The sequence below is a fragment of the Trichomycterus rosablanca genome, chromosome 11 (genome assembly GCF_030014385.1).
Source record: "Trichomycterus rosablanca isolate fTriRos1 chromosome 11, fTriRos1.hap1, whole genome shotgun sequence".
Lineage (NCBI taxonomy): Eukaryota > Metazoa > Chordata > Actinopteri > Siluriformes > Trichomycteridae > Trichomycterus > Trichomycterus rosablanca.
The window spans coordinates 35,265,037-35,279,458 of record NC_085998.1 but is presented as its reverse complement, the minus strand read 5'-3'; the positions used below and the strand labels follow the sequence as shown (position 1 = coordinate 35,279,458).

The 14,422-nt window shown below is 39.7% G+C and overlaps 3 protein-coding genes across 3 annotated transcripts in view; 2 read left to right on the top strand and 1 right to left on the bottom strand.

The window, feature by feature from the left end:
* Window positions 1-639: 639 nt before the first annotated feature.
* LOC134323320 (cytochrome b-c1 complex subunit Rieske, mitochondrial-like) lies at window positions 640-3,295 on the bottom strand. The gene is made up of 2 exons (XM_063004808.1): window positions 3,114-3,295; window positions 640-1,325 (listed from the first exon to the last, which is right to left on the bottom strand). Exons 1-2 carry the CDS (start codon window positions 3,268-3,270, stop codon window positions 715-717), a joined length of 768 nt encoding a protein of 255 aa, XP_062860878.1. The 5' UTR covers window positions 3,271-3,295; the 3' UTR covers window positions 640-714.
* A 927-nt stretch (window positions 3,296-4,222) lies between these two features.
* On the top strand, window positions 4,223-10,073 carry rxylt1 (ribitol xylosyltransferase 1). Its single transcript, XM_063004268.1, has 6 exons — window positions 4,223-4,367; window positions 5,849-6,016; window positions 6,859-6,961; window positions 7,595-7,909; window positions 8,007-8,177; window positions 8,881-10,073. The coding sequence occupies exons 1-6, from the start codon at window positions 4,223-4,225 to the stop codon at window positions 9,281-9,283; spliced, it is 1,305 nt and encodes a 434-aa protein (XP_062860338.1). The 3' UTR covers window positions 9,284-10,073.
* A 1,410-nt stretch (window positions 10,074-11,483) lies between these two features.
* srgap1a (SLIT-ROBO Rho GTPase activating protein 1a) overlaps window positions 11,484-14,422 on the top strand; it is an 87,265-nt gene continuing 84,326 nt past the window's right edge. The window contains exon 1 of the mRNA XM_063004267.1: window positions 11,484-11,559. Within this exon, the coding sequence (XP_062860337.1) occupies window positions 11,490-11,559 (70 nt within the window). The 5' untranslated portion in view covers window positions 11,484-11,489. The remainder of the gene's footprint in view (window positions 11,560-14,422) is intronic.

Below are 14,422 nucleotides of genomic sequence, written 5' to 3'. Positions count from 1 at the left end.
AAAAATTAAGAGGCAGTATGTTTTATTAAATACTCTTATTATTTAGTTTTAAATTAAATGAAGCATTTTGTTGTTGATCTTTAGCAAGATTTGTTACTTTCTATCTATATAAGAAATACCACTACGTACCCAATGATCTTCCTCTTAACTTTCTATGTGCATTACACTGGATTTAGAACTTAATGGTACTCTAGTGTAATTATTATTTTGTACAGTAGTGTACAATCGTTTGGACAGCAGGTATTTGTACCTCAAGCTTTGCATAAATAATGCATGAATGGCTTATAAAATTTAAAGGGCTTCTGTCAAATCTTTTGATTTGTTTATAATAATATTATTTATTACTTTAACTGCATTTCCCATCATTATCATGCATAATACAAATAATTTGTTTTTAGTGTATATTTTTGGGTGGCACAGTGGCTCGGTGGGTTGCACTGTAGCCTCACAGCAAGAAGTTCCTGGGTTCGATCCCCAGGCGGGGTGGTCTGCGTCCTTTCTGTGCAGAGTTTGCATGTTCTTCCCGTGTCTGCGTGGGTTTCCTCCGAGAGCTGGGATAAGCTCCAGCACCCTAACTGGATAAGCGGTTAAGAAAGTGAGTGTATATTTTTGTAATAAATAAGACAGAGATGTTTAAACTTTGAGTTGATAAAGTATTTATTAGTTAGGCCAGACACATTTAGTATTATGTAGTATTTGGAAAAATGTCCACATTTATCCAACAATTACAGTATCATCATCAGGAAACTCATAGTATGGCACCTCCAAGTTAAGGGGTGCGGGTCCCTTTCTGATTCTGCCAGAAGCATCATAATGTGAGCCATGGCATGGGCAGTAGTATCCACCGTAGTCTCCAGCGTTTGCGATGGGAACACAGCCAAGATGAGTGCACACCCCGATGACGATCATCCAGCAAGGTTTGACCACACGGTCTCGGTCGTGCTGTGGGTCGCGGAGCTCTGACAAGTTGACCTCGGCCTCAGACGCAATCTCCTTTTCGGTTCTGTGGCGGACGAACAAGGGCTTTCCTCTCCACTTGAATGTCATGTTCTTTCCCTCTGGGATATCACTCAACTTAATCTCGATTTTGGACAAGGCCAGAACATCAGCGGAGGCGCTCATCGAGGAGATGAACTGAGTCACAGCGGTCTTAGCGGTATAAACCCCCACAATCGCAGTGGAGCCTGTGAAGAGGTAGGAGAAAGCCTTGCGACTGTCACTGCTCTCTTGGGAAGATTTTTTTGGATCTCTGACCTCAGTACGACGGTAGTCAGAGAAGTCAGGAATCTTGATGTCAGTGTGGGCATAACGGACTCCAAACTGGCCTAAAATACATCACAGAAAGAATGAGTCATTAAGAAACACAAATCAAATACTTTGAATAATCAAGTACATAAATATACAAAATCTGTTTAATTTCCTGCTTTATACTAATCCAGGTCACAGTGATTCCAGTTACACCAGGAACTACTGGGGGGGGGGGAGTGGGAATACCCTGGACAGGATAGGGGATCGACCATTTATCCCTCAGACACAGCCAATCATCTTTGTGTAGACGCAATAGCCAGTTGTTGGTATTTATAATCCTTTAGGTGAACTTTACATTTGACTTTTGACATTTAAAATTTTTTAAATGTATTTAAAGGAATGTAGTAACACTGGGAAAAAACATCTGGTTTAATTCTAAACGTTGTTGCTATTGCCTGGGCAGATTTTAAACAACAAGCAGCAAACATGTTAAAGGCAAACAAGCTTTAAAAAATCTAAAGCCATACCATCCCTAAACCCTAAACATCCCTATCACAATTTGTTTAATAATACACAAGATAAAAATGTATGCAACTGTCTCTGTCTAGGTGTGATACCCAATCATCTTGTCAAATCAAATCAATTTAAACAATCAGCTAGTCACACATAGAACTTTTTGGCCAATCATTCAGCTTGGAGAGAGAAAGGTCGAGTGTATAATCTAATGAACAACATTCACAATGAAGAATTGAAGTGAGAGCATCATAATATGGTGCTGCTTTCCTACAAATGATACTGAGGCTTTACAACTCACGCAAACAGGTTAATTTAATCACATCGACCAATAAACTTTATCTGAAGAGAAGATGTTCCATTCATCAAAATGTTGACCCCAAAGATAATGCTCTTTGGCTTATTCCACCAAAGCAAGACGGAGCGCTTTAGATGTTCTTTTGTGCCCACTGCCATCAGATTGCATAAGAGCTGCAGAATACACAGGCTGTCCTCAAACTGACCAGCAGCTCAACCACCTCCACACACACAAAAAAAAGACACCTTACCTTTTTTCTTGCATTTGGGCATTTGACTTTACACTACATACTACACACATATGAATGAGTGCCTTTATTTATCATATATACATAAACAGGTATTCAGTACAATGAAATTCTTTCTTCGCATATCTCAGCTTGTTTGGAAGTTGGGGTCAGAGCACAAGGTCAGCCATTGTACGGCACCCCTGGAGCAGAGAGGGTTAAGGGCCTTGCTCGAGGGCCCAACAGTGGCTGCATGGCAGAGATTGGATTCGAACTCTTAACCTTTCAGCTGACAGCCCAAAGACCTACCCATATACCCTACCCGTGTGTGTGTGTGTGTGTGTGTGTGTGCGTGTAGGAGCAGTTGTAGCCTAGTGGTTACTGGACTAGTAATCAAAAGGTCGCTGGTTCAAGCCCACCACCGCCAGGTTCTCACTTTTGGGCCCTCGAGCAAGGCCCTTAACCCTCATTGCTAAGACAATATACTGTCACTGTACTGTAGTATATGTGTGTGTGTGTGTGTACATTATATATTATATATTATATATATATATATATATATATATATATATATATATATATAAAAAAAATTTGCCACTACTGTATTTTATCTTATTTTTATGTTATTCTACTCTGTTTTATTTTCTATATCTGTATTTACTCTGTGCTGCTGTAACACTCGGATTTCCCCCATGGGGATCAATAAAGGAATCTTAATCTGAATTGATGTCAATTATGGTATCTAAAAAGAAAGTTAATAAGCGTAAGAGAGTTTATGTAACGTTAATCGAAGCTAACTGGCTAACAGACGCAGCTCTGTGACATTACCATTGTGTGAAGCATCCCTGCTGGATTTCCTCTGGTTCAGCAGATCAGGTGTATTTAGAAGAGCAGGAACTGAAGCTGTAACTGATCTACATGTCAGAAAATTAGCCGAGTGTAGGTAAGGGTACAGAGACCCTGAACGACCCAGCAAGGACACCATCGTTACCCGAACTGCGCACCCTTCACAGCTAAAATGCTAACCAACATATACCATAGCACCCTGCACTCAATGCCAGCGTGTTATCTGGTTTTATAAAGCATGTTATTCATTTCGCTTCCTAAAATGTAAATATTATTACATATACAGTTTAAAAATTTTATTTATTTTATTTAACCTTGCATTTTGTGGTCAAAATGATCATCTTTAAACATGCTGACATTAAATTATGAACAGGCATTACATGACACAACTATAAACCCTCCCGTCCTGTCTCTTTAAACTGTACATTTAAACAGTACGCAGGATCTTTATCCCCACCCATATTTGGACCAGGCCCCAATTCCTGCGCTCTGATTGGCTACTACTGTAATATTCCAGCGCTATGATTGGCTACTTTATTAGTAATGCTGCTGTATATTAAACTGTCACCTTTGGTTTGGCTCATCTGCGCTCACAGAACATCATGTTGCCAGATTTATTATTTTACCCTCAATTTGACGTTCCAAAAAAATCACAAAAACACTCAGACTTAAAGGGGGATTTGAAGTAGCCAGTTCAAAACAACTGCTGCTTGTTTTTTAAGAGGTGCGAGGAAACTAAAGTACCGAAAGAAACCCACAATAACACAGCAAGAACAACTTCTCAAAAACAGAATCCACTCGGTACTCCAGGTTCATGTAGAATGTAAACTGGCTGCTTTAATTTATTCATAAATATAAATAAATGTATAAGTGTGTGTTCCCTGCTTGAGCATATTTCTACCCTGCGCCCAGTGTTTTTTAAAGAAAAGCAAGACCTACTGCGATCCCGACCAGTGGACTGAATGCTTTAAACACTGTCCGCTTCTTTTTGTGGACCTGGCAACCAAGTTCAGCGCGGAATGCGGGTGTTTGCGGAATGCGGGTGTGGTTAAAACTCCAGCACAGGATGGCCGCTCCACTGAGGTTTAATGATGAGACTGATTAGTAGGAAGGTAGCTGTAGCTGCTGTGTTAGTTTATGTTTTCTTCTCACTGTATGCTGCTTACAGCGTGTTTTTTAATAAGAAAAGTGTTTCTCGGGTGCACAGAGTGGGGAAGAAAGGCTCTTTAGCTGCAGGTACGTTGCTGATTAGAAATCAATGAACCGCTTTGTTTTGATAATAATGCGGTGGATTGGTGCAAACTGTGCAATAAAAATAAACATGCAAGGGTGGTTATACCTACACCAACTGTACCAGGGCCTGGATTGCTGTATTGATTTATTTATTTATTTATTTTCTGTATTAGGAACATCTTGTTTTACACACTTTGGTTACATTCATGATAGAACAGTCATGGACAATTTAGTATCTCCAATTCACCTCACTTGCACGTCTTTGGACTGTGGGAGGAAACCGGAGCTCCCAGAGGAAACCCACGCAGACATGCAGAGCATGCAAACTTCACACACACACACACACACACACACACACACACACACACACACACACACACACACACACACAGGACCTGGACCTGGACCACCCCACCTGGGGATCGAACCCAGGACCTTCTTGCTGTGAGGCAGCAGTGCCACCCACCGAGCCGCCGTGCCACCCGGATTGCTATAACCGAAGAGCAACTCTTACATTTGGCTCTCACTTAACAGCAAAGACCATCCATTTAACCGTTAAGCAAGAAGAGCTGAAGAATTAGTGGAACAGTGATGTCACTGTGTCTGTAAAATGCAGGGGAATAACCTACTAGGGGTTTATTTTATGCACGGTCATTAAAGTGCTACTGTAGTTACACTACTCACTGAGCAGTTTATTAGATACAGTGATACAAGCACTCAGTATTAATTTATAGGACGGCAACACCTACAATTCAGATTAACTTTGTGGGTATACATTTACTGACTGTAGTCCATCTTTTGCTCTGTACACTTTGTCATCTATGTTATTATTATGTAAGTGTCAATGCCGTACTGACAAAGGTTCACCTCCAAACATTTATCCAACATAATCTGGTCAATGAGGGTCCTATGACGGACTCTTTCAGTTGGTAAATGGGGTACAAGGGCGTGACCGTTCATGCAGAGCAATACATAAGCTGCAGTCAGTACCTGTATACCCACAAATTGTATACACAGCTTTATGGTATGTTTAGCTTATAAAATAATCAATAAATGCATATACCAGAAAGGTGTACCTAATAAAGTGTTTAGTGAGTTATTTGGCTATTTTGTATCTGGGCACCTGAACATGAGCTTTTTGAAGAATAAAATTTAAATATCATAAGCAGTGATATGGCTGTAACATTCACCTCTCTTTAGAAAGGCTTTCCATATGATATGAGGTGTGTTTGTAGAAATTTAAGCTAATTCAGTCAGAAGACCATATTTGAGTTAAAACATTGATGTTGAACAAGAAGGTCTAAAGTGCAATCAACTTTCACCTCATCCTACAGTTGCTGAGGTCAGGGCTCTTTGCAGGCCAAATTTAGTACCTCCATACCAAACAAGTAAAACTGTAATGAAGATGTTTGTTGATGTGTAGATTGAGGGTTGACAAGTTTGTGTGCAATAGTTTTGTTGTTTTTTAAATGTCATTATTGCAGACCAAGCCAACGCAGGTGAGGAGGAATGGAACCCATGGGAGGAGGATGAGCATGCAGACTTCGCTCAGCTTCAGAAACGGAGGGAGACTTACAGGTCGTATCAAGAGCGCGTTGCTAAAAACAGGCCTAAAAGGTACAAAGTTCAGATCTGGGGGAAAGCAGCTATAGGTAAGTAGATGTTTATTATATTACTATTTTTTACAATGGTGAGCAACATTAGTGCTAATTACATCCTGGTCTGGGTTATGGTGAGTCTAGTGCCATCTCATACACAGGGTGCAATGCGAGACCACACCATGGACATGGCGGCAATTAATTGCAGATCAACACACACTCACATTTTCTCGCACACCAAAGTTCATTTAAAGTAGCCTGTTCACTTTTAGTAGGTGGGTGAATACCATAGTACTCTGAAAAAACCATGATTGGACTGGCGCTCTGTTTGGGGTGATTTCCTGCTTTGTGTCCTGTATTTTGGGATAGGCACTACACCCACTGCAACCCTGACTAAGCTAAAGTGGTTAATTGTTTAATAGATTGTTTAATAAAGTAACAAATATGGAAATTTCAGTAGGCTTCTTGGAATTAGCCATTTGGAATACTAACTGTTGCTCAACTGGTGATTCAAACCATTAAAAAAATAATTGTTGAAGAATAACCACTTCCACTCTCATCCATTGATCAGCCAGTGGCTAAAACTGATTTGATACCGTCATATTTATAGTAACTAAGCTGAGTTTCTACAAGCTCATTATATAACAGTATTAAAGGTTTGATGGTGGCAGCCTTAAGACAAACACTCGGAATCATACGCAGGTCTGACACAGATCAAACTCAGATCTGACTGCATGCTTTGGATAATATTAATACCAATTCAGATGCTCTGTAGAAAATTATTTAGACATTATGTGTAAATGATTTGTGTATTAAAGTTTTATGTGGTACAATATGTATCTTAAGTACATGAAATGTACAACCCTTGGTTAAATCAATAATTTTCTTGTTTTTAGGGCTTTACTTGTGGGAACACATTTTAGAGGGACCTTTAAACCCTACCGACAAAACAGGTCAATGGAAAGAAGGAGAGATTCAGTCAGGAAGGATCAATTTCAGGTAAGCTATTGGTTTTTCAACTGAACGTGTCTAAAGTGTCCACTGTTAAGTTTTCATGGCCAGACTCGAACAGTGACTGGTGTAGATCAGTGTTTCCCATTTTACTACTAACATGGATTAGTTCGTATTCACATTTTATTTTAGTCTTTTTTGATTATTGTCGCATATACTACACCCACATTTGTTTTAATTTTGTTCTTATATACAAAATAGGGATATACTGTATTTATATATAGTGAGTGCTCTTGTGGAATGAAAGGCCACAAGTTCTCACTGCTCACCAGTCCACAACCCTCTATTTCAATTATAATATTATCCACATCATCCTCTAGTATCAATACTGAATGTGGTTGGTTTAATATTGGTAAAGAGGAACCACAACATTTGACCCTTGTTAAAAGTACAAATGTTGTATAATGTCTTGTTTTACCCCATTTCTACCAAATGAAAAGATGTCATGGTATCTGTTTTATGGTCATTCTAGCCTCTGTCCCAGAATCCACTATGCTAGTAAAACCAACCAGCCAGCCTTTGCACCTGCTTTGCATTTTTTCCATACATGTTGTGCAAAACTTTATAAGCATGTTTCAGTCTGTGTTTATAAATACTACACACCATATTGTGTTGTGACAGTTTCTATACAGGTCCAGCGGTGGTGCAGGGTCACATTCCTCTGGACACAGACAGTGTAGTGCTGGTGCTGAATGGACGTGAGCAGCAGAAGATTGCTCATTCTATTCAGTGGTTACAACATGTCCAGGCTCTAGTGCAGGCCCACACCATCTCTAAAGTAGCTGTCGTCTTACTGGGCAGTGAGCAGTGCATGAATGACTGGATCAGCCCTTATCTTAACAGACATGGTGGGTTTGTGGATCAGCTCTTTCTCGTCTATGATGGCCCCTGGGTCAATGACAAAGACGTCTTCCAGTGGCCTCTTGGCGTAGCCACGTGAGATTTCTCTTTTTAACTTTTGTTCAGACAGCATTACTGGTTAAACTGTAGCATAATTTTAGGACTGACCTTACAGTTCTTCTTTTGGTTATAGGTATAGGAACTTTCCTGTTGTAACACCTAACACACAGATGGTAAGCTCTGTGCGGCCCTATATCTGCAACTTTCTTGGTACGGTCTACAAGAACTCCTCTCGGGAAATTCTTCTCAGCATCCTGAAACAAAATGGCTTGGAAGAACAATGTTTCATGAGTGCTCGGGAAAAGTACGTCTTTCTGTTTTATTTATGATTCAGACAGTCTATTAAGCATTTGGAAAGTAAAAAATCAGCAAAACAAAAATCACATTTATACAAGTTTCTGTTTACACAGTATAACTTATTTTATGGGTGGCACGGTGGGTAGCCCTGTCACCTCACAGCAAGAAGGTCCTGGGTTTGATTCCCAGGTGAAGCGGTCTGGGTTCTTTCTGTGTGGAGTTTGCATGTTCTTCTTACATGTGGGTTTCCTCCGGGAGCTCCGGTTTCCTCCCACAGTCCAAAGACATGCAGTCAGGTTAATTGAAGATACAAAATTGCCTTTAGATGCGTGTGTGTGTGTTAAAGTGTGAATGTGTTTGTGTGTCTGCCCTGTGATGGGCTGATGCCTTGTCCAGGGTGTTTTTGTGTGACTTGCGCCTATTGAGAGCTGGAATAGGCTCCAGCACCCCTGCGACCCTGATTAGGATAAGCAGCTTATAAAACAGCTTATAACATGAGTGAGAGAGGGGGGTGTTTCATATTCATGCCCATCATTTTTGGAATGGCATGTCCAATATACTCATAATCAGGTGTCCACATACTTCTGATGCCAGATTGTTTATGTGTTGTGTTTGACTTTAACACACAGTCACCTTTTGTACACACAACAACAAACCTGTATTCCCAGTATGACCGTATCCTGGGTAATACCATGCTTCCTGTTCCTCAGGTGGCTTCCTCAGGAGACAGCAGAAACCTCCAGACAGTACCAGATGGCTCTGGCTCAGAGCGACTTGACGCTGTGTCCGGTTGGAGTGAACACTGAGTGCTACCGCATCTACGAGGCCTGTGCCTATGGCTCTGTGCCCGTGGTGGAGGATGTCCTGACTCCAGGAGCTTGTGCCAACGGTCGGAGCTCCCCTCTCCGGCTGCTCAAAGACGCAGGAGCGCCTTTCATCTTCCTCAAGGATTGGAAGGAGCTCCCAGCCATCCTGGAGAAGGAGAAAACGATGTCACAGGCTGAGAAGATGGAGAGGAGGATGAGGCTGCTGGAGTGGTACACAGGATTTCGTCAACAGATGAAGGAGAAGTTTACTGAAGTACTGGAAGAGACCTTCTTCAAACTCAGCTAATAAATATTGACTAGAAATGGTGAAGAAAAGGAGAGCCGATCAGGACTGTACTGAATATTTACTGTTTATTTAAGTCACATGATGTCACAAGTCACTACTGATGCACAGTATTTTATTTATTTATTTTATTATTGATGTTAAAATGCTCTGAATATAGTCCTGAGTAAAGACCAGGTCCCCGGTCGTCAATATATCAATTATCCAAAAAGTGACTTGGCTGCTCTAAATAGCATCTGTGAGTGAGTGAATGAATGAATGAATACAAGAGTAAATGAATGAGTGTGTCTGTGTTGATCCATGATGAATTGACGCAGGGTGTATTTCTGCCCTACAGTAGGTAGGTGGCGCCAAATCCAATTAAAACAATTAGTAAAAACTCAATATAAGTGGACTGTTCTAGTCAGACTGTGGACGCTCTGCACTTTCACATCTCAAATAATGTTTCTTTTAGAGAAAGATAAGATGGATTAACATATGTCCCATAAGTAGGATTACTGCAGGAACAGACTTAATTGCATTTTTGAGATTTAGAACTGATTATGACTGGCTGGACACTGATCATACACGTAAATACAGAACTGCTTTTTAAAGATGCATTTTCATTCCTGTTAGCATGTCTATTTCAAAATCAGATATGAAAAGTGAGGGATTATACAAATGTGTGTTTATTTATTTATGATTATTATTACTGGTGATTAATCTGTTTTTTTCTCCCATTAAACAGTGCTCTGTAGGTAAACATACTGTACAGGATGAAGGTGCAGAAATGGAGTAAAAGATTTTAAAAGTGCTGGTCTCCCATCTAGTGTAAATTTTTTATAAGTGCATGGAGGGTGAAGTAAAACTGTTGAACATATAAAATTGTCAAATTCATTTTAAAATGAATGATTTGTGTTTATTTAGTATTTATGAAGTAGTTATTCAGTATTACTACTTCTATAATGTTTATTAATTAAACATTATAGAAGGTCAGTTGTAGCCTAGTGGTAAGGTAGTGGACTTGTAATCAAGCCCCACCAGTCAGGTTGCCTCTGTTGGGCCCTTGAGCAAGGCCCTTAACCCTCAACTGCCTAGATAATATACTGTCACGGTACTGTAAGTCGCTTTGGATAAAATGCCAAAAAATTTAAATAATCATCATTATCTGTTTTGGTGGGGGAATTTTCTTTTTATCATAATAAGAATTTTTCCTTTTATACATAAATTCACTAACCCTTACCTGTCAGACCTAAAATTCTATTTTATACAAAACATAGCTTTAATACTATCACAATTATATACTACATACTACTATAACACTAATACTACTATTCTATCTATCTATCTATCTATCTATCTATCTATCTATCTATCTATCTATCTATCTATCTATCTATCAATCTGTCTGTATGTATGTATTAACTAGACTTTAACTGTAAAAACTATGCAGAACAATGGATGTATTGATTTATAATCCAACCATTTACACTGACAGCTTTCAGGTCAGTGTTGAGGGTTCCAATCCATTGCAGAATAACACAAACACATTTATGGGTAATGTGAAGTTTTGCATTGTACTGAAGTGGAAAACCTATACAGTCGAGGTAAGAAGTTTTGCATTAGGAACTCGAACCCATGCGCTGTATCCGATAGTGAACCGAAGAGAATTTTTTTTGTAGTTGTTATAAGTCCCAATCTGGCAACCCGGACCGGGATCCCTCCCCATTCCCAGCGCGTCTCCAGCAGCTGCTGCTCTCAGATCTGCGGATTCATTATGAGGAGTCGAGTTCATGTACCGATGCTGCTGTCGTGTTTTCCGCAACTTTACTGCACATGCTGTTTTAATCATCAGGACAAATCCGTGAGTGGATTGGAGGATTTCATCTAACGGATTATTCGTGAAAATATTAGTAGAAAGTTTATAGTTAGATAGATGAACGTCGGAGACTTGTAACTGTGTGAATGTGGGAGACATTTGAAACTCGTCTGTAACCGGTTTCATTCTGAGATCTGCTGGATCTGGATCTGGATCCTCTGCGGTTTGAGTCCATCTTTAACCCTGGTTTAACCGGATCTCTGGCTGGACTTTAACTTGCTCTGTTCTGTCGATTCTAAACTGAAAAAGCTGAACACTTGCGGGATGCAGTTTTAGAACTTCGCACGGATCAGTGTTTACAGAACAAACTGTTAGTAACTTATTAAATAGTCGCTGCAGCACGGCTGCAAAATGTCGCATCCTTCTGCCAAGTTTAAAAAGGATAAAGAGATCATCACAGAGTACGAGAGTCAAGTGAAAGGTGAGTTATCTGATTAGTATTGATCAGGTTAGTTTGGGGTTTGGGTTTGGCTTCAGCACATAGACTTGTAACAAAGGAAAAACTTGAGTTTTCAGTGAGGAGGAAAACACAAGTGAAGATGCTTTTAGACCATTTTTGCATGATCAAATTTAACAGATTTAAATTGATTTAGATGTGAAAAGATTAAGATCCGTTTGAAAGCTGATTTACATCTGGTTGATGTATGGCAGGAGCTTCAGTCACAAAGATTCTCACCTGGCTGGTGTTTTATATTCAAGTGACCCAGTGCATGCATTACATACACCAACAGGTTACAGGTTTAAACACTTTACCCTGTTTAGTTGGGGGAGGTGGGTTCTTTTACCTGAGTATAAATCAGTGACAACAATTAAAACAGAATAAGGCAATATTATAAATTAAAAGAATATTTAATGACAGAGATGAATGGCTGATACAATAGTCACCATTCATTTACACTCAGTGATCTCTTTTCCCAGTAGTAGAGGCAGGATTACACTCTGGACAGGGAGGCACCAGATCTCAGGGTTTTACTCACTAGACAGGATGCAATTTAAGTAAGTTATAACATACTATTCTAATACATGGATTAAACACTTTGGCATGTGCCTGTGTGGGTTTTCTTAGGCCCCATGGTTTCCTTTAACATTTGAAACATGTCAGAAAGTAAATTTACATTTGCAACATTTTAGCAGATGCTTTTATCCAAAACGACTTACAATTATGACTGAATACAGCTTGAGCAATTAAAGGCTAAGGGCCTTGCTCAGGGGCCCACCAGTGACAACTTGGCATTGGTGGGGCTTGAACCGGCAATCTTCTGATATAAATATTTGATATTTCAGTCTCCCTGTGAGTAAATGTGTGTTGTCTTGAGATGGGCTGGTATAACTTTCTGGCCAGTGTTCCTGGGATAGTGCTGTAATTGTAGATTAATAAACTGTCATCACATGAGAACACTGGGTTACCAAGGCTATGGAAAATGTGTTCCTCTCATTGACATACTTTCTACGCCCGTCAGTCTTCTGCTTTTCTCAAAGTTCAGCAATGCAAAACTATCCTCAGGTTTTATAAGGACTAAAGTGTCAAACATCCGTATGAACATTTTAGTGGCTTCCTTCTGTGTGTTTTCCTCATGTGGTGGAGGAAAGAAGCAGCAGCTGTACTGTAGTAACCATGGGGATTTGGCTACAATCCAGGCACAGTTTGCAGGATTGAAATAGTTATTATTCATCTTTCGATACCGAGACAGAGGAGGAAGCCGCTGAGATGAGTTGGCATTGCGCTGGAGTCATGTCACAGGACTGTGTGATGACTAAGGCCTTTATTGAGTAGTGTAATGCAGAATCATTCTCATAGCAGCTCATTAGCCATGCACAGCCAGCCACTTAATGTCATAATGGCACCTCTTAGATCTACATACCTGACTGCATAGCTGTAGGAAAAATCTACATCCACCATCCTTAGTCATTTTTCCTACTGGCATGGCAGAGCCAGTAATAAACCACAATAGCAAGCGTAGTTAAGTGGATTAGCAGTAACAGAACTGATACTAAAAACCTGATTCCATGTTTAAAAAAGCATAATTAGTGTCTGTATGGTTCACCAGTTAAGTCACCGTTGTTTTCATTCTGCTGTAGAATGAAGCAAATGGTTTAAATGGTCTAAGGGGTTTCCTATTTTCTACATCTGTGTTCAACATGAGTTCTACCATCTATAAACTGCACATTGCTGGCTGGACTTTTAGCCAAAGCAGCTCTCAGCGAACTAGTAACTCTGAAAACTGTTTTGTAAGGTCTATATGCATTATTGAAAAGCTAATGAAAACAATGAGGTGATATTTCTCCACTTTAGCAACTTGAGCAAAGTTTGGTTGTCGATTTATGATCATAGGGCAACACACGTGATTCAGTCAGTCACACACTCCATGATGTATTAATTGTTGACACAAGTGTCAAACAATACAAATTGGTTGGTTATTATGAAATTATCACATTCACACAAGATAGTTGGGCTGTAGAGAAGGTGCTGGCGGTGAGCTGAAGGGTTGTGTCTCAAACTACACACTTCCTACTTAAGTTTGCTCAAACGGTAACCACACTACTAAACAAAGATCTAGTTCAACTTTCTATTTCTAAAATATGACATGAACCTTTTAAGACAAGCAGCGTATTAAAAACAAGAATTAAAAGTCAGAGGGTTTTTATGTAATTGTGTTTAAGATTAATGCACACTAAGTGCAGAAACCAAGTCCAGTTTCTGATCAAGTGGAGGCTAGATCACAATCTCAAAAATTATTAGTAAAATTTCTTTGGAAAATTTGTTTTAAAATCATGCAGAGTGCACTAAATATTGCTGCCAGATGTCAACAGTCATGTAAAACACAATGTGAAATGGTCTAGTGGTGTAAGGTCTTTGTTTATGTTTAATTACCTGGTGTTGCTTAACTCTTTGGCTTTTCTCAGTATGTACTGACCTGATGTCTTGATAGTGTGTGCCTACAACAATGTGCTAATAATATATAGCAGTACAGGGCAGCCAATGCGATGGCTGGAATCCTTTATCAGCTTTCATGATGATCTTGGCTAGAGCTGTGGTGTTTTAATCCCTGGCTTTTGGTGTTCACACATTCTTGTTGGCTTTGTTAGTCTAATCCTGAGCTTAGCCCAAACTGCTTCAGATTTCTCATTATCCTTTGGTTTTATGGGTTTACACTATTTTCTGGGATGGTCGTCCTAATCTTATCTGTAGGGCTTTTGGTGGTAAACTGAAACATGTCATTAATAGCACCTGAGAAAGGTCGAGAATTGTTTGCTGGGCAATAGTGGGTTTTTAACACCATGTG